The sequence below is a fragment of the Python bivittatus genome, unplaced genomic scaffold (genome assembly GCF_059951505.1).
Source record: "Python bivittatus isolate LINGU-HERP-01145 unplaced genomic scaffold, Pbiv_v1 ctg000690_np1212, whole genome shotgun sequence".
NCBI classification, from domain to species: Eukaryota; Metazoa; Chordata; class Lepidosauria; order Squamata; family Pythonidae; genus Python; species Python bivittatus.
In genome coordinates, this window is record NW_028277096.1 from 6,830,190 (window position 1) to 6,844,201 (window position 14,012).

General features: G+C 43.0%; 2 protein-coding genes and 1 non-coding gene across 4 annotated transcripts in view; 2 read left to right on the plus strand and 1 right to left on the minus strand.

Moving 5' to 3' along the window:
• The first annotated feature begins 32 nt into the window (after window positions 1-32).
• On the plus strand, window positions 33-10,167 carry BUD23 (BUD23 rRNA methyltransferase and ribosome maturation factor). Of its 2 annotated transcripts, XM_007430261.4 has the most exons (12): window positions 33-174; window positions 1,592-1,629; window positions 2,566-2,661; window positions 4,039-4,121; window positions 4,218-4,314; window positions 4,404-4,500; window positions 5,179-5,229; window positions 6,290-6,375; window positions 7,011-7,056; window positions 7,765-7,823; window positions 8,761-8,850; window positions 9,813-10,167. In XM_007430261.4, exons 1-12 carry the CDS (start codon window positions 127-129, stop codon window positions 9,865-9,867), a joined length of 846 nt encoding a protein of 281 aa, XP_007430323.1. In that variant the 5' UTR covers window positions 33-126; the 3' UTR covers window positions 9,868-10,167. The 2 variants fall into 2 exon arrangements, with proteins under 2 accessions (XP_007430323.1, XP_007430324.1); XM_007430262.4 differs by lacking the exon at window positions 1,592-1,629 and having other exon boundaries at window positions 93-174.
• Window positions 8,054-8,192, plus strand: LOC112540880 (small Cajal body-specific RNA 20). The gene has a single exon (XR_003084924.1).
• A 429-nt stretch (window positions 10,168-10,596) lies between the features above and the next one.
• STX1A (syntaxin 1A) overlaps window positions 10,597-14,012 on the minus strand; it is a 64,520-nt gene continuing 61,104 nt past the window's right edge. The window contains exon 10 of the mRNA XM_088152400.1: window positions 10,597-13,861. Coding sequence (XP_088008526.1) covers window positions 13,784-13,861 — 78 coding nt within the window. The 3' untranslated portion in view covers window positions 10,597-13,783. The remainder of the gene's footprint in view (window positions 13,862-14,012) is intronic.

Below are 14,012 nucleotides of genomic sequence, written 5' to 3' on the forward strand. Positions count from 1 at the left end.
TGCTACTCACTCGTATTAAGTTAGAACTCGAATATCTCTGACCAGGGCGGGTTGATCTTATCTTCATTTTTCTAGCTCTATGATAGGATTGGGGTCGCGTAAGAGTGACGTACGAAGGTAAGCAGCATGGCAGCCTGCGGAAAGAGGCCTGAGCATCGCGGACCCCCTGAGCTGGTAAGAAAGGGAATAAGTCTTGTGATGGGGGGGGGGGGGGAGAGCACTCTTTCATAGGGGAGGTGGAAATGCTCGTGTTCGTCAGCCTTCGGGGCTAACCAATAGAACCTTAATGCACAAGGGCAGTCTATCTCTTACATTTCCCGTTCTGTTTGGAACACTGCTGATTTGCTCCCTGGATGCTCCTTGGCGACTTTGAAAAACAAAATATCGTATTCATTGATGCGATAAAAACTGAAATACGACCTGGATACCAGAACAAGTGTGAGAGATTCGAGAATAACCATTAAGAATGGTAATTCTTCCAGTGTTATACTTTGGAAGCGATCTGAAATAGCCGAATCGCAGTCCAGAAGGTCCGTTTATGAATGAATGAAGTTAAGCACATTCATCAGTCATACACCTTTGGAAAGTAATGTAATCAGACATATTACATTCCTTGTTTTGCTCTTGTTTCAGTCAGTAGAAACAGCCTGAAATGGTACCTTCTTGGTCCACGAAACCAGTAAATGGTTTGGCATTAAATCCCAAAACACTGAAATAAAGTGGATTGTTTCATTCTGTCCCAGTTTTTGCGCCATTCTGGCCTTCAGTGCGATCCTGTAGGATGGCTCTTATGATTAATTATCTGGTAATGAAGAATGGAGTCTGTATATTCAAGCTACTTCATAGTTCCAGGTTGATGAAGAATGAGGGGGAAGGAACACTTTGTTTCCTGCCCTGTGGTATTGTTTCCTTGACTTCTGGTTGGTCACCACAGAAAGGAGGAGGATGAAATAAAGTGGATCCAGTCAAGTTCTTCTTATACTGTTATTCCTTATTTCCATCTTGTTTTGACTTTGGATACAGGTCCAGCCTTTCATCTATGTAGGTTCTGAAATGCATTGCCATTTTGGGGGGACAAAATACATTTATGTTGAAGGAACAACCTTTCCTTGGATATTATTTGTAATAGCTAAATAGAATCTCAATTTTTGGAAGCATTCTGGTTTTCCAGCTCCTGGTTCTAGAAACAAACAGGGCTATTGGTGCTCTTATGAGTCTCAAGGAAGCATCTGGCTGGCAACTGTAATGCACTAGGTAGTCAGTAGGGGGAGGAAAAATAGCACAGGGTCTGTTTATGATCTCTTGATGATTTAAAGTGAAATTGCAATTGTTCTATAGGAGCAGTAAGAAAATAATTCTTGTCCATGTTAAACTGTATTATTGGAAGGAAAAAAAAAAGATTGGGGTGAGAAGGATAACTAGGGGTGAAAGGAAAACTGTGTTATATACAAGACAGTATCTAACAGATGAATTGCTTTCATCCCTTGCTAATGACCTTTGCAGAGGAAGGATGATAGACTTTTGAATGGATCCAGCAAAACTTTTCTTGTGTTTTCCTTTTAATTCATTTCTCATTTCTTTCCCCCCCCAGTTCTATGATGAATCTGAAGCTCGGAAATACACACATAAGTAAGGCAATCTTGGGCTGTGAGAAGCTTATTTATATAATTTATGTTTTTAAAACTTAAACATAGCATTCTCATAGTGCACCATTCATGATGCATCAGTTAAAATATCCAAATAGCTAATTCAGAATAAAATCCATTGGGTTACCACAGTATGTCATATTTAATGTATATAATGCATAAGCTACTGCTGTATATTAAACAGTATGTTAATATGACTTCATTTTATTTAAGCCCTTAGCCTAATAGATACCAAACACATTTAGAGTTTTTGAAATACATTGTCAAGTTTTTCTGAGGTCTGTGTCTCCTGGGACTTAGATATATTGTACTTAAGGCATACTCTCAAAAAATTGTTTTTCTCTTTTTTACTGAAACATAGATAAAAATAGGCTAAAACAGTATCAGAAGATTACAAAGAAGGTAATCAGATGAGTTTCCCTTGCCACAGATGGCTGCAGCAACAGAGTCGGTGTCAGTGTGTTAAGGGAAATAGGGCTTTTTTGCACAATGGAATTAGAAGTGCCATCATGAAAGACTCTTGAATGGGTTGGTGGGGATGGAATGGCTCCCTAAAAGGAGTGAGTGATGCTAAATATATTGTGAGTGTTGGAAAAACACTAACGAAATTGCCAATCTGGCATCACATGGAGAGAAACTTATTTAGCCTCATCATGGTTGTTAGCAGCCTCTATTTGTCCCTGTTCTCTGTGGGAGAAAACTGAAAGGGAAGAGATTGACCACCTTGCCTTTCTTAACATGCCATTCCTTCTCCTGGGTAGTTGGAATAGATTGCTTATTGTTTGTGTATAAGCATCTTCTTGCAACTTTAAGAATGAGATAAAAAGAAGCTTAAGTTTTCCTGTAAGCATTCAAGTGGAATACTATGCTGTGTATTTGTTTCTTGATAGCTGTTGTGTATTCAATTTTCACCCCCTAGCTCTCGAATGATTGAGATTCAGTCTCAGATGTCTGAACGGGCTGTGGAATTGCTGGGTCTCCCAGATGATCGTCCATGTTTTTTGCTGGATGTTGGGTAAATTTGTTGTATTGCTCTTAAGGGACTGATCTACCAGAATGGGAGTGGGTTTTCAAATTTATTTCCGGTAGTCCTTGCTTAACAACCATTCATTTAGCAACTGTCCAAAGTTATGATGGCACTGAAAAAAATTACTTACAGCCGCCCATCACACTTATGACTATTGCAGCCCCCCCGTGGTCACATGATTGTGGTCCAGATGCTTGGCAACCAGCTCGCACTTATGATGGTTGCAGCATCCTGGGGTCACGTGATTGCAATTTGCGACCTTCCCAGCTGGCTTCTAGCAAGCAAAATTAATGGGAAAGCGTGTGATTTGCTTAACGACCACATGATTCACTTAATAACCACAGTGATTCGCTTAGCAACCACTGCAAAAAAGGTCATAAAATCAGGTGCAGTCACATGATGCTTCGCTTAATGACCACCCTGCTTAACAACGAATTTTCCAGTCCCTATTGTGATCATTAAGCAAGGACTACCTGTACCACGTTTGCACAGCTCACCCAAACAATATAAGGTCCACAACTTCCTTTAGTATCCAAATTTTACAAATCACTTTTGAGCTTGTCTGGCTATATATGAAAAGCCCTTAGGAGAGCAGCAGTTACCCTTAAATGCTCAGTGTTGAATCGTGGCCCATTAAGTCCATTGTTAGGTTCCACTGGAACCAGCTCTTCCAGGCTGAAGGTAGTTGAATGATGGCGTTCCTCTTTCCACCAATCTGAGACTCTCTCTTTTCTCCGTTTTTAAAAGTAGAGATGTGGAGTGTTGGGTTGCCCCTCCCCCAAAGCAAACTGTGTGCTGTGCCATTTAGCTCCAGTTCTTCATGCAATAAATGGTGTCCGATGTCCCTCGAGATGGAAACAAGTATGCAAATTGAGTATTAGAATATCAGGACAGTGTGGTATCAAGAACCAAATTAAAGTTTCTGCCTTGCCTGTAGTGGCATCTTATGTGCTGAAATTGGCAACTTTTGGAAAAAGGAATCAGTGAAATAGGTTGCTGATATTACCTGATTCAACATTTGTGATCAGTAGAATTATAATGGGTGTGTCTGCAAATCACCTTTCAGACAGTTGTAAATTCTTGAAGTACTAAAGTAGTTCCTCCCCTGTCCCATTAACTATATCTCCATTTTAAAATAGATGCACTCCGCATTCAGTTCAATACTTCTGCTTTATTTTCAATAATTTCTTGCCAAGTGTCTTTGGGATAGCTTTACTTTGTGATCCAAAAAACTCAGCAGATGTTTTCAAGTAACACAGTTTATTTCCATGCAGTTTAACATTTCTTGATTCTTCATCCTATGTGGTTGGTGATCAGAAAAAGAGAACAGCTGTTTATTCATCCTAACTGTGTTTTTCCTATCAGCTGTGGCTCTGGTTTAAGTGGTGATTATATCTCTGAGGAAGGGCACTGTTGGGTTGGCATGGACATCAGTCCTGCAATGCTTGGTGAGTAGATCTCTTTTTTTTTTTCTCTCCCCTTAGGCTAAACTTTCATGTCTGGGACTTGAAATGGTAGTGTCCTCCTTTCTTTATTCTAACTAGATGTAGCCGTGGAGAGAGAAGTGGAGGGAGACCTGATGCTAGCAGATATGGGCCAGGGAATTCCCTTCCGACCTGGAACATTTGATGGCTGTATCAGGTAAGAATTTGTAACAGGCATTACCAATAATCAGTGACTACAAGATAATGAAAATACCAGAATCACTGCCCTGAATTATTTTCTTCCAGTATTTCTGCAGTTCAGTGGCTCTGTAATGCTGATAAGAAGACTCACAGCCCTCCAAAGCGACTATATCGGTTCTTCTCAACTCTCTATACTGCTCTGGTGAAGATTAGTTTTTCTGTTATTTACATCCCCCTCCCCCCCATTTTTATACTTTCTGATTAAGGAAGGTAAGAGATGCTATTTGTGTATTTTACAGCTCGACAACAAGTTTGTATGTAAGGTATGAGTCAGGAAGAAAAAGAGGAGGAAAGTAAGAGAGAGAGAGGTGGAGCAACATAATCTCAGGAACATGTGCAATGACTTGAAAAATGATGAAGCAGGCAGTTCTCTTTTACCCCTTTCGCTTGCTGAGTTCAGAGCAGTAAGATAGAGCTGGAAGTCAAATGGGAATTCCAACTTTTCTAATGGTTAGCCTTCCCTAGCAAAGAATGTTCAGAGGCTAGAGCTTCTGCAATATACAGGGAAGTTATGCTCCTCCACCACTGCTGCTTAGCTACAGCTGAATGAAAAAGTTTTAAGGGTGAGAGTAGGGAAACCCCACTCTGCCATAGCTTGGTATGGAGTAAACTTGGCATGAAGAAGATCCCAGGATTTGCAGTAAATCATGATCTTGGATAGCGGAGCTGGGAAAAATTAGTTCCACTGCCAGTCAAAGCAGATATCAGGCTGGATTAACCACTGCCTATCTCTGGCAAAGGCCGCATCAATATTTATTTCTCATAAGTAAGATCATGGCCAGATTGCAAGATCCCATGTAGCTGATATTTTATCTTCTAGGCCCGAGGAGCCCGTGCTGTTCTACAGTTATACCCAGAAAACTCTCAGCAGGTTGGTGCCTTGGGGCTAGGGGGAGAACCTACTGAGTAGGAAGGCATGCAGAAGGAGGTACCCTTATTTAGGAGGTTGTGTGGGTATTGGGTAGGTCAGCAAGAGTTGATCTTGGTTGCTTAATCAAACAAGGCATGTTGAGGCAACTCAACATTTTCAGTACTTCTGCAGGAATCACTTAGGAAAATTCACATGGTTTCACACTGTTCACACCTTTTTATTGTATATGCTGTATATAGCCTGCAAATGCCAGCTTCTGCCTTATAAGAGGCAGAAGGCATTTGGAGAGACATGGGAAAGCCATGCCCCATTTTTATTTTTATTTTCTTCTTTGGTTTTAGAGAGCAGGAAGGCTCTCATATTCTCTGGGGAAAAGCAAACTAAATCCTATTCTGACAACACTCATAAATGGCATAGGAAATTCAGGGAAGGAGAGGAAAAGAGGAAGGGAAGAATTTCCTTTTGTGTTTAGCTTTAAAATGGCTTGCATTTAGTTATTAAAGTGAGCGTTTCTTCATATGGGCTGTCTGTAGTGCTAACTGAGTTTGTGATTCCCCTAATCCAGGGGTTGGCAAACTATAGCCTGTTGGCCAAATATGGCCTGTTGCCCTTTTTTTTTATGCATCCCGCAAAGTGAGTAGGTGTGTGGGTGAGCAGGCAGCAGATTACCAAGCCCAAGCCACAGTTGAGCTCCCAGGGCAAGGTGTAGGGCTAGGAGCAGGGTGTCCTTGGCAGCAGCAGCCGGTCCGCAGCCTCCTTGCTGATGGGCTGGTGCCTTCCAATGCTGACACACTCCTTGGCTTGCAGATCTGCCAGCCGCACGCACAAAGGCAGAGGGAAGGGCAGCATCTGGCCTTTTACAGAAAAGTTTGCCAACCCCTGCCCTAATCCACAGTAGAAGTTCAGTAGGAAAAAAAAAAGGCACATTCCTTGTAAGAGTAGGGGAGGGTGTAGAGAATATAGGAAATACTATTGGAAGAGGAGCCCAGCCCCACCCCACCCCACGAGGCAGGTCTGTATTGCTAGGAAGCGGACATTGAGGTTCTTTCTCTCCTGGCAGCTGGAGCTCATCACCACCCAAGCCATGAAGGCGGGTTTCACTGGTGGCATGGTGGTAGACTACCCCAATAGTGCCAAAGCCAAAAAGTAAGTCTTTCTGGGAGGGGGTGGGACTTCAAGTTCTGGGGATATGGGGATGCTCAACAATCCACACTGTGTGAAGTTTGTAGATCAAGAATGATACAAATCTCTGCAAATAGCTCAGTGCACGCATAGCTTCAGCTTATTGAACGTATCATAATTGACTACTTTGTGTAAAAATTAAATCATAACAAACAATATTATGGTTTAATATGTTGGGTACAGTCAGATAAGGACTCTTCTTGAGAGCCTTGCATGATAAATCCTTCAGTCTAACATGGCAGACATATTCAGATCTTCTCAGTTCCTGCATGAAATTTAAGGACAAAGAACATCCCAAGTCATCTCATCCAGTTCTGCAGGGCTGCTCAGTTCTGTGAAATAAGTTCATGTTTCTTTTTTCCTGGCATTTCATTCAGAAAATAATTCGATAAGGAGGGACCACTGTTTGGTATTGGATCCCTATTCAGATATTTTGGGTAGCAGAAAAGGCCCTCTCTTCTGGAGCCAGTACTGGAGTAGGTGGTACCAACAGGCCATCTTTAAGTAGTATAGCTTCTTTGACCTTTGAGGTACTATTTAAAAAGCTCCCCCCTCCCCATGTTGTGTTTGATACTCTAGTTATCTCTTTCTTTTTACAGGTTCTTTCTCTGTCTCTTTGCTGGCATAACTGATGTATTACCAAAGGTAACAAAATTGAGGGGAAAGTTGAACTGCTGGACAATAGTGCTTTAATCTAGAGCGCTTCTTTTCCACAATGGAAGGACAAAGAAAGATTCTTGGTAGATGACAGTTAATTGTTGAAATCCTTTCTTCTAGTGCCTTCCTCATTTCCAAGCTCTGGTTTTTTGAAAGACATGCTTTCAATTCATGTCAAACTAGAGTATTTTGTTTGCTAAGAGATACGGCTGCAGAGTGACATGAGGTTAAAACATTTAAGTAACATCTGATCTCTGCTAAGCATGGTCACTGAGCCTCCCAACTAAGATGGTCAGTGGCTTTTAAGTCCATTGCCTGGACCCTCTAATTGTACCTCCCTGTAATAGTATGTGGGAACAACTTCAGGAGACAGGTGGAAGAGCCACAGACTAGACAGTGGTCAGACAACCAGCAGCTGAGTCTGCAGAAGGAATGTGGGCATGGCAAACGTCTCAGAAGGGATCATCTTTAGTTTCTTGGACTGTAAAAGCAAGGGGGGAGAGATGTACTTTCAGAGTTGCAAGATTCTGTTAATATAACCTTACAGTAAAGTTAGAGCTAGTACTTCTGGGTGTGCTTCTTGTCTGAACTACCTCGTAAGGCTGACACTCCCTGACTTCTTGTCACGTTTTTCTTGGCTGGTGTTTCTCCTTCAACTAAATTCATATGGATTGTTTTGTTTTGTGGCTTTGGCAGGGTCTCGGCACAGAGTGCAATGAAGAAGAGACAACACAGGCCACATTCACCAATGAAAGGTACCAAGGCCAGAACTGGAAGGTGGGAGGCCATTGGGTTCAGGGTGGTTCAGACTGAGTTGTTCTTGGCCTCAGACCCCGAACTGTAACATAAGAACAAGAGTGGTTTGCCATTTAGGGTACTGGGAGGAGCAAGAGCCTATAAGCAAGTTGTCTAAAGCAAGTGCTGCTTGAAGCTGAGTATCTTCTACGGTGGCAAGTCTGTGTGGGCTCTATAGGCACGTCAGCAATGTCTCCTCCTCCCTAAAGCAGTGTGAGGTTACACTCACCCTCTTCACAGCTTGAGGAAGAGACAAACAGTAATAGCCAGAGGATCATTGTCGTGGTAATCAACAGCTCAATTGCCATGTTTTCCTGCCTCTGACATGCTACTAACGGAAATGCCCTGATTTGGCCAATATAAATTACTGGATGCATAGCCTAGCCTAGTTTTTTCCCAATTCTGGCTGGGAGTTAGGGAGATGAAATCCAACATCCTTCCTGAGTAAGGATGGGTTAGCTTTGCCATTTGTTATACAGGTATTTTAGACTATGATAATATACAACAAGTTCCTGTGCTATTAATTCATTTCCATCCTCAAAGTTTTTTTTTTTTTTTTTAATCCTAGTCATATCAGGAGAATTACCTTTTCCTGTATCGACCACCCTGAGTCTTTATTCTGATTTTCACCTTATGAGGAGACTAGATGAGCCTCCTTCAAAGGTGGGACCTTCTCAGTTGCAGCCCCAATTGAAATAGGAAGACTTTCTTCAGTAATTTGTACATTCTACCTGTTGGCCTTTTGAAAGCCGTTAAAGGACCTTTGAAAAAGTGATAATTTTTTGTATTGTTTTGTTTGCTCTATTCTATGTTTTGTTTTGCTGTTTTCTTGAGGCCGCTTGGCATTGAACTAAAGTGGCAACTGATAATATTTCTGATTTCATTCTTTTTCTCAAGAATCCGGTTTAGAAACGCCAAAGGGAAGTCAGTGAAGAAGAGTAGGGACTGGGTATTGGAGAAGAAAGAACGGAGGCGGCGGCAGGGCAAGTAAGTCTGACCTCTGCATCTTCCTTCAGACCAAGGTTCTTTATGTCCCATAGATTAGGCCTCAGGGCAACATATGGCCCCAACAGAGTCTTTTTTGGAGCCTTGGCAGATCCCTCCAACTAAAATTGCTGAGAATTGTTGGCATGGTTTTCTATCATTTTAGGCAGGAAAGAAATATGAAAGCTGTGTTTGCATGACATGGCTGACCCCACAATCCCTTTTGCAGTCAAATGTGCTGGCAACATCTAATAGCAGGTGGCTCAGTCAAACTTCCTGTGGATGCTTTTGCAGTTTGTTGGAAAAAGCAGCTGCTACTGCAAAGTAGATTAGCACTTCCCTTCCCCCTTCCAGGTATCTTTTTTGCCACGTCAAAAAATAAAACACAACCTACGTGCAATACTGCACTTGATCTTAGCCAAAAGGCTGAGAATCTGTTGGGGCATGATCAGGACCAATGCCATTGCAGCCATGATTGGTGGCCATCTCCGCTTCCCTCATGAAAACCGGAATGGGCACAGAGGTGGAATGCCCAGAGGCCTCATTTTCACAATGCCTCTCTAGGACGTTGTCTTGATCATGGGACAGAAGCGGGACAATTAAACCTCCAATAAGTAGTTCATATGGTGCACCAACCCACCCCATGACCCAGTTACATCATGCCAAAAGGATAGAGCATATACTATCCTACTAAATTAGGTTTAAGCTACTTAAATATAGAAGGGAGAAAATACTGGCTCCCACTTATATGTGTGACACAGCCCCAGACACTTTCCATGCCCATTGTGCCTCTTGCCTTTCCCAAAAAATGTTAAGGATATTGCCACTTACTGAAAGTTGTGAACATGGCTCCCCCGCTCCCCCAAGCATTCTAATGAGTTTTGCAAAAATCCTTTTATGGCTGCTTCCTACTTTCTGCACTTTGCCCACTTTTATTTTTTTGTTCTTTCATGGTTCATCTGCAGGAATGTGCGAATGGACACAAAATACACAGGTCGCAAGCGGAGACCTCACTTCTGACTTCCTGCTAATTGGACTACAGTAGTTCTTTGGAGTTTTTTGCACTGGGCTTTTTTGAACAGGAGGATGCAGATTCATAGTCTGAACAGAACCTGCTGAAGACCCCCAGGCTGGTCACAGTCCCTTCTTTGTTCTAACCCCTTTGAAAATGACTTCTCACTGAGAATATGGGATCCAGTCGATTCACTATGTTTCTCTGCTGCCAGACTGCCAGAACCACCTTCTATTCCTGATGGCTTCAGATTTGGTTGTGTCAATTTTACTTCCCCAGCTCTCAATTAAATGAGGTCTTGGAAATGGCTTCTGCACCATTGCCAGTTGGTTTAAGCTGCTCAGGGGCGGGGGGGGCATCAATAGGCCCTGATGTATTTTGAGACTTCCATGCCTGCTTTTGGAGGAATGATAAAATTATCATGGTGCCCTGCAACTATTCTGGACCACTACTCCTTTCGTTTTGCCAACACAGGCAAAGATCTGGGCTTAGGAAATTATCAAGCGAAATATTTGGAAGGCAGCACCTTACCTTTCCTAACTTTAAAAAAAGGTGGTGGTGGACAAAATCTTATTTCGAGCTCTATGCTGAGTAGAAGCAAATGAATGAAGAAGCACAACACTATTAAAAGGTTTCCTAGCTACTGACCTTTTAAAAAGGCGTGTTGTCTCAGAAACCAGAAAGTGTCTTGGTAAATTAGTTACTTGGTATGGGGCTCTGCTCTCATCTCTTTCCCAGTAGTAGGAAAACCTGAATATTTATGTGCTGTAATAAATGATTCAAGAGGTGTATACTTTCAAAACTAGGTTCTGTATAACCAGCTCAGAAGTCAAGTGTGAGTACAGCTTATCCCTCCCCATGTTCCGGTTCACAGAGGAATCAAAAGACGGTGTATTTGATATAAATATTCTTTATTCTACATAAAAGTTCATTCATAAAAGGAAGCTGTGTTCCCCCTGAAGTTTGGAGGAGGTGGTGGGGGAAAGAGGTTTGAGGACAAATTAAGCGAAAAAGGAGGCTGGAATGTAGAAAGGAGGCAATAAGGAATAGTTCCAGATCCCCCAAGCTGGAAAGTGAGATTTGAGGGCCACAAGAGACAAGGGCACTTAATTCACATTGTACAGCAACATTACAACTCCTGGGGAGGCCTCTAAAATGACATCATAGGTGAAATGTCTTCCCCTGCAAGAATGCTGAATACTGCAACAGGTGAGACTACGGTGGCACTTCAGAGGATTTTTTTTAAGATTAAAGATGATTGACACATTTTCTCTCAGTATCTGGAGAGTTTCCTGAAGCACAGACATACTAGTAACAGCTCTATTTTTTGACATGCAACAAAGGAAGGTGTGAATAGAGGGAGGAGCAGTAGCTGCCCTAATGCTGCAGCACGGCTTTTGCCCCTGTGCTGACTGTAGAAAAGCTAATTAAGGTCACCAAGACGGAAAAAAAAAAAAAAGGAAGCAGCTTGACAGCTCCAGAAGGCAGGAGAACTGAGTGGGCAAAGCTGAAACTTGATCATGACTACTCAACCGAGAGAGGTTATTTTTAACATTTACTGGCTACTATGGAAGAAAAGACAACTGCCTGTCGGCCAGGAGGAGCCCATCTCTCAGCAACCAGTCTTCTAAGGGTGGACCTTACCTAACCCCGTTTTAGTTCTGGAATTGTAAGGTTGCACAAATGGTTTTGAAGCCCATCTGTGCCGTGCTACACCATCCTGAACGATTCCCGCAGTGAGGGCTATGTAAGCCCTCTCTGTCCTTGAGCAGACTCCACTGGTTCCTTGCTCCCCAAGGAGCCAGTTCTGACTATGGCAAAAGCTGATGAGAAGCAAGCATCCCTTGGGGGAGGATAGGAGAGCAGGTTCTTGGTCCAGAGTGTTACTGTATTACTGTATGAAAGATACTGCTGGTGCTGTGAAGCAGCTGGAAGAGCTAAGTTAAGACTAGGGAGCAGGGCTGTGGGGGTGAAGGTTTGGCAGTTTCCGTGTAGCCTGGAATAAGTAAAGGAGGCAGCCTGTGGCATATAAAAGGGGGAAGATGACCCACCCAGCCTCTTTTGTCATCAGAAGTACTGTAGGTCCAGGCAGCTCCTCTAAGAGAAAATGTGGGAAAGCACCCCAGTTATGCATTTCCCTGCCAAGAGCCACCTGGTGAAATCCTCAAATGGAGCAGCCCACAGAAAAAGGAGGGGTGGAGCTGGTTAATAACGGGTCTTTTGCTCTTGGACAATACAGCAGACAGGTAAGAGTCACACACCCAGTGCTGGCAGTTAGGTTTGACAGTGGCAGGACCTGGACTAGCCCAGTTGGTCTTAAGCACAAAGAGGCTAATGCAAGGCCAAGAAGTTTCAGTACCTGGCACAGCTCAAGCACCCAGTGTGTGTGCATTGTCAGTTGTAACTTCTGGAATGAGGCACAAAGTTGACACAATTCCAACCTTCATCGAAGGCAGGGGTCCTCAGCTGTTTCATTCCAGTGGGCATAACTCGAGTTTCAACACACCATGGGTGCCCTTGTGCCAGTCACAAAACACCCATTTACCAGCTGGGTGAGTATTCTATTTGCTCTCTTACTAACTTGTTAAGAAGCTTACTGCCAGCCTGCTTAACTTTCTCCTTTTTTGCAGCCATCATAATGTTATTTTCTAACAGTACCTATAAGGGCCAAAAAGCCAACTTTGAAATAAAACACTGAAGCCAGAGGCTTGCTCTTTGGCAGTGTGCCAGCTTTCCAATTATTATTATTTTTAAATCAGGGCAGAGAATCTGGTAGGGACCAAGGAAATGCCATGGGCACATTAGTGCCACAGACATTTTATTAAGGGCCGTCCATCTAAGGCTGCTTCTCATGATATTTTGAACTTGGGTCTGTTGTTTTGTGTGATGGAGGAGCTGCAACTCACCTGGAACACATTTCTAAAATATGCATTTGTAAATTCCCCTTTTATCATCTACCAGCCCTTGGTTAACATCCAGAATGCCTACTTGGGCGTGGTGAAGGCTACCGTTAACTCCTCCAGTTAAGTTGGTTGTCTAAAAAACAATTATTAGTGGTTTTGTCCTAATTTCATGTTGCAAGTCACCTTCCTGCTTTTTTAAGCAAAAAAGCTGAATGACATTTTAAATAAATACATACATTCTGCTTACAGGAAGGCAAGAGAAAAGAAGCCCAGTGGTTCTTCAGAAGCTGAAAAAGGGGGTGAGGTTTCCACTGAACAGAAATTGAGCTCAGACCAGAACTGTGGAAGACACAGATTTGGGCCAGGTGGGTCATACCCACCTCTTGCTCCTGGCTGGGCAGCTGCAGAAATAAAAAAAAAATACAGAATACCCTAGCTGAACAAGCCTGCAACACTACAAAGAGGTCCTTGCCCATGGCTGAAAAAGAGGAAGACTGGCCTGGTTTGAGCTGACAGCTGTTGCCAAAGAGGCTCCCCTTCCTCTATAAGCAACAGTGCAAAGGACACAGTTCTGGTAACGGATGATGATGACCAGACCTTGTCTCTGCCAGAGCAGGGACTGGATTAACTGCATAGCTGTCGTAGCAAACTCTTCTTTGGGGAGAAGAAAGAGGACCTCACTGGAAGGGAAAGGAGGTTCGATTTGAGGAGATCTGACCATCAAGAAGAGGTCAAAAGGTGGTAGAACTGCCAAAACTGCTGAAACCTTGAGCATGTCATGCACACACTGCCTTCCCACCTTCCCCCCAGCACCATCCCTCCCCCAACACATACACTGTACTTAACACATAGTGTTAACACAAATAATCATGCATTAGAGACGGAAGTGCTGGTCCGCCAGTTTCTCCAATGGCGGGTACAAGGTTTGGATGGGCCCAAGTGGGTAGTGGGCCAGGTGGCTCTGGTGCTCCTATTCATCTCCTTACTCCCATAAATGATAGTCTCGGATGGTTGCAGGCTTCTAGCCAAAAATCCCACCAATAGTAGAAGCAATGACAATTCCCAGAATAACGCAGCAGATGATAATCATAATCTTCTTCTGCAAGAGAAGGAAGCAATAACAATAACGCAGACTTGAGGGGTGTCCCTGAGCTTGCATTCAAAGCTACAGCAAAGGAAGAAGAGAAACAGGGCTATTCCATCAAATTGCTCTCCGCCTTGAAGTGATTTGATTTCAGACAGCTAACCTA

Coding starts and splice junctions, on each gene's coding strand:
- BUD23 (XM_007430261.4), top strand. CDS start 127: ATGGCAGCCTGCGGAAAGAGGCCTGAGCATCGCGGACCCCCTGAGCTG. Junction 4,501..5,178: donor CAACTCTCTATACTGCTCTG/GTGAAGATTAGT, acceptor TTTATCTTCTAG/GCCCGAGGAGCCCGTGCTGT. Junction 6,376..7,010: donor AATAGTGCCAAAGCCAAAAA/GTAAGTCTTTCT, acceptor TTCTTTTTACAG/GTTCTTTCTCTGTCTCTTTG.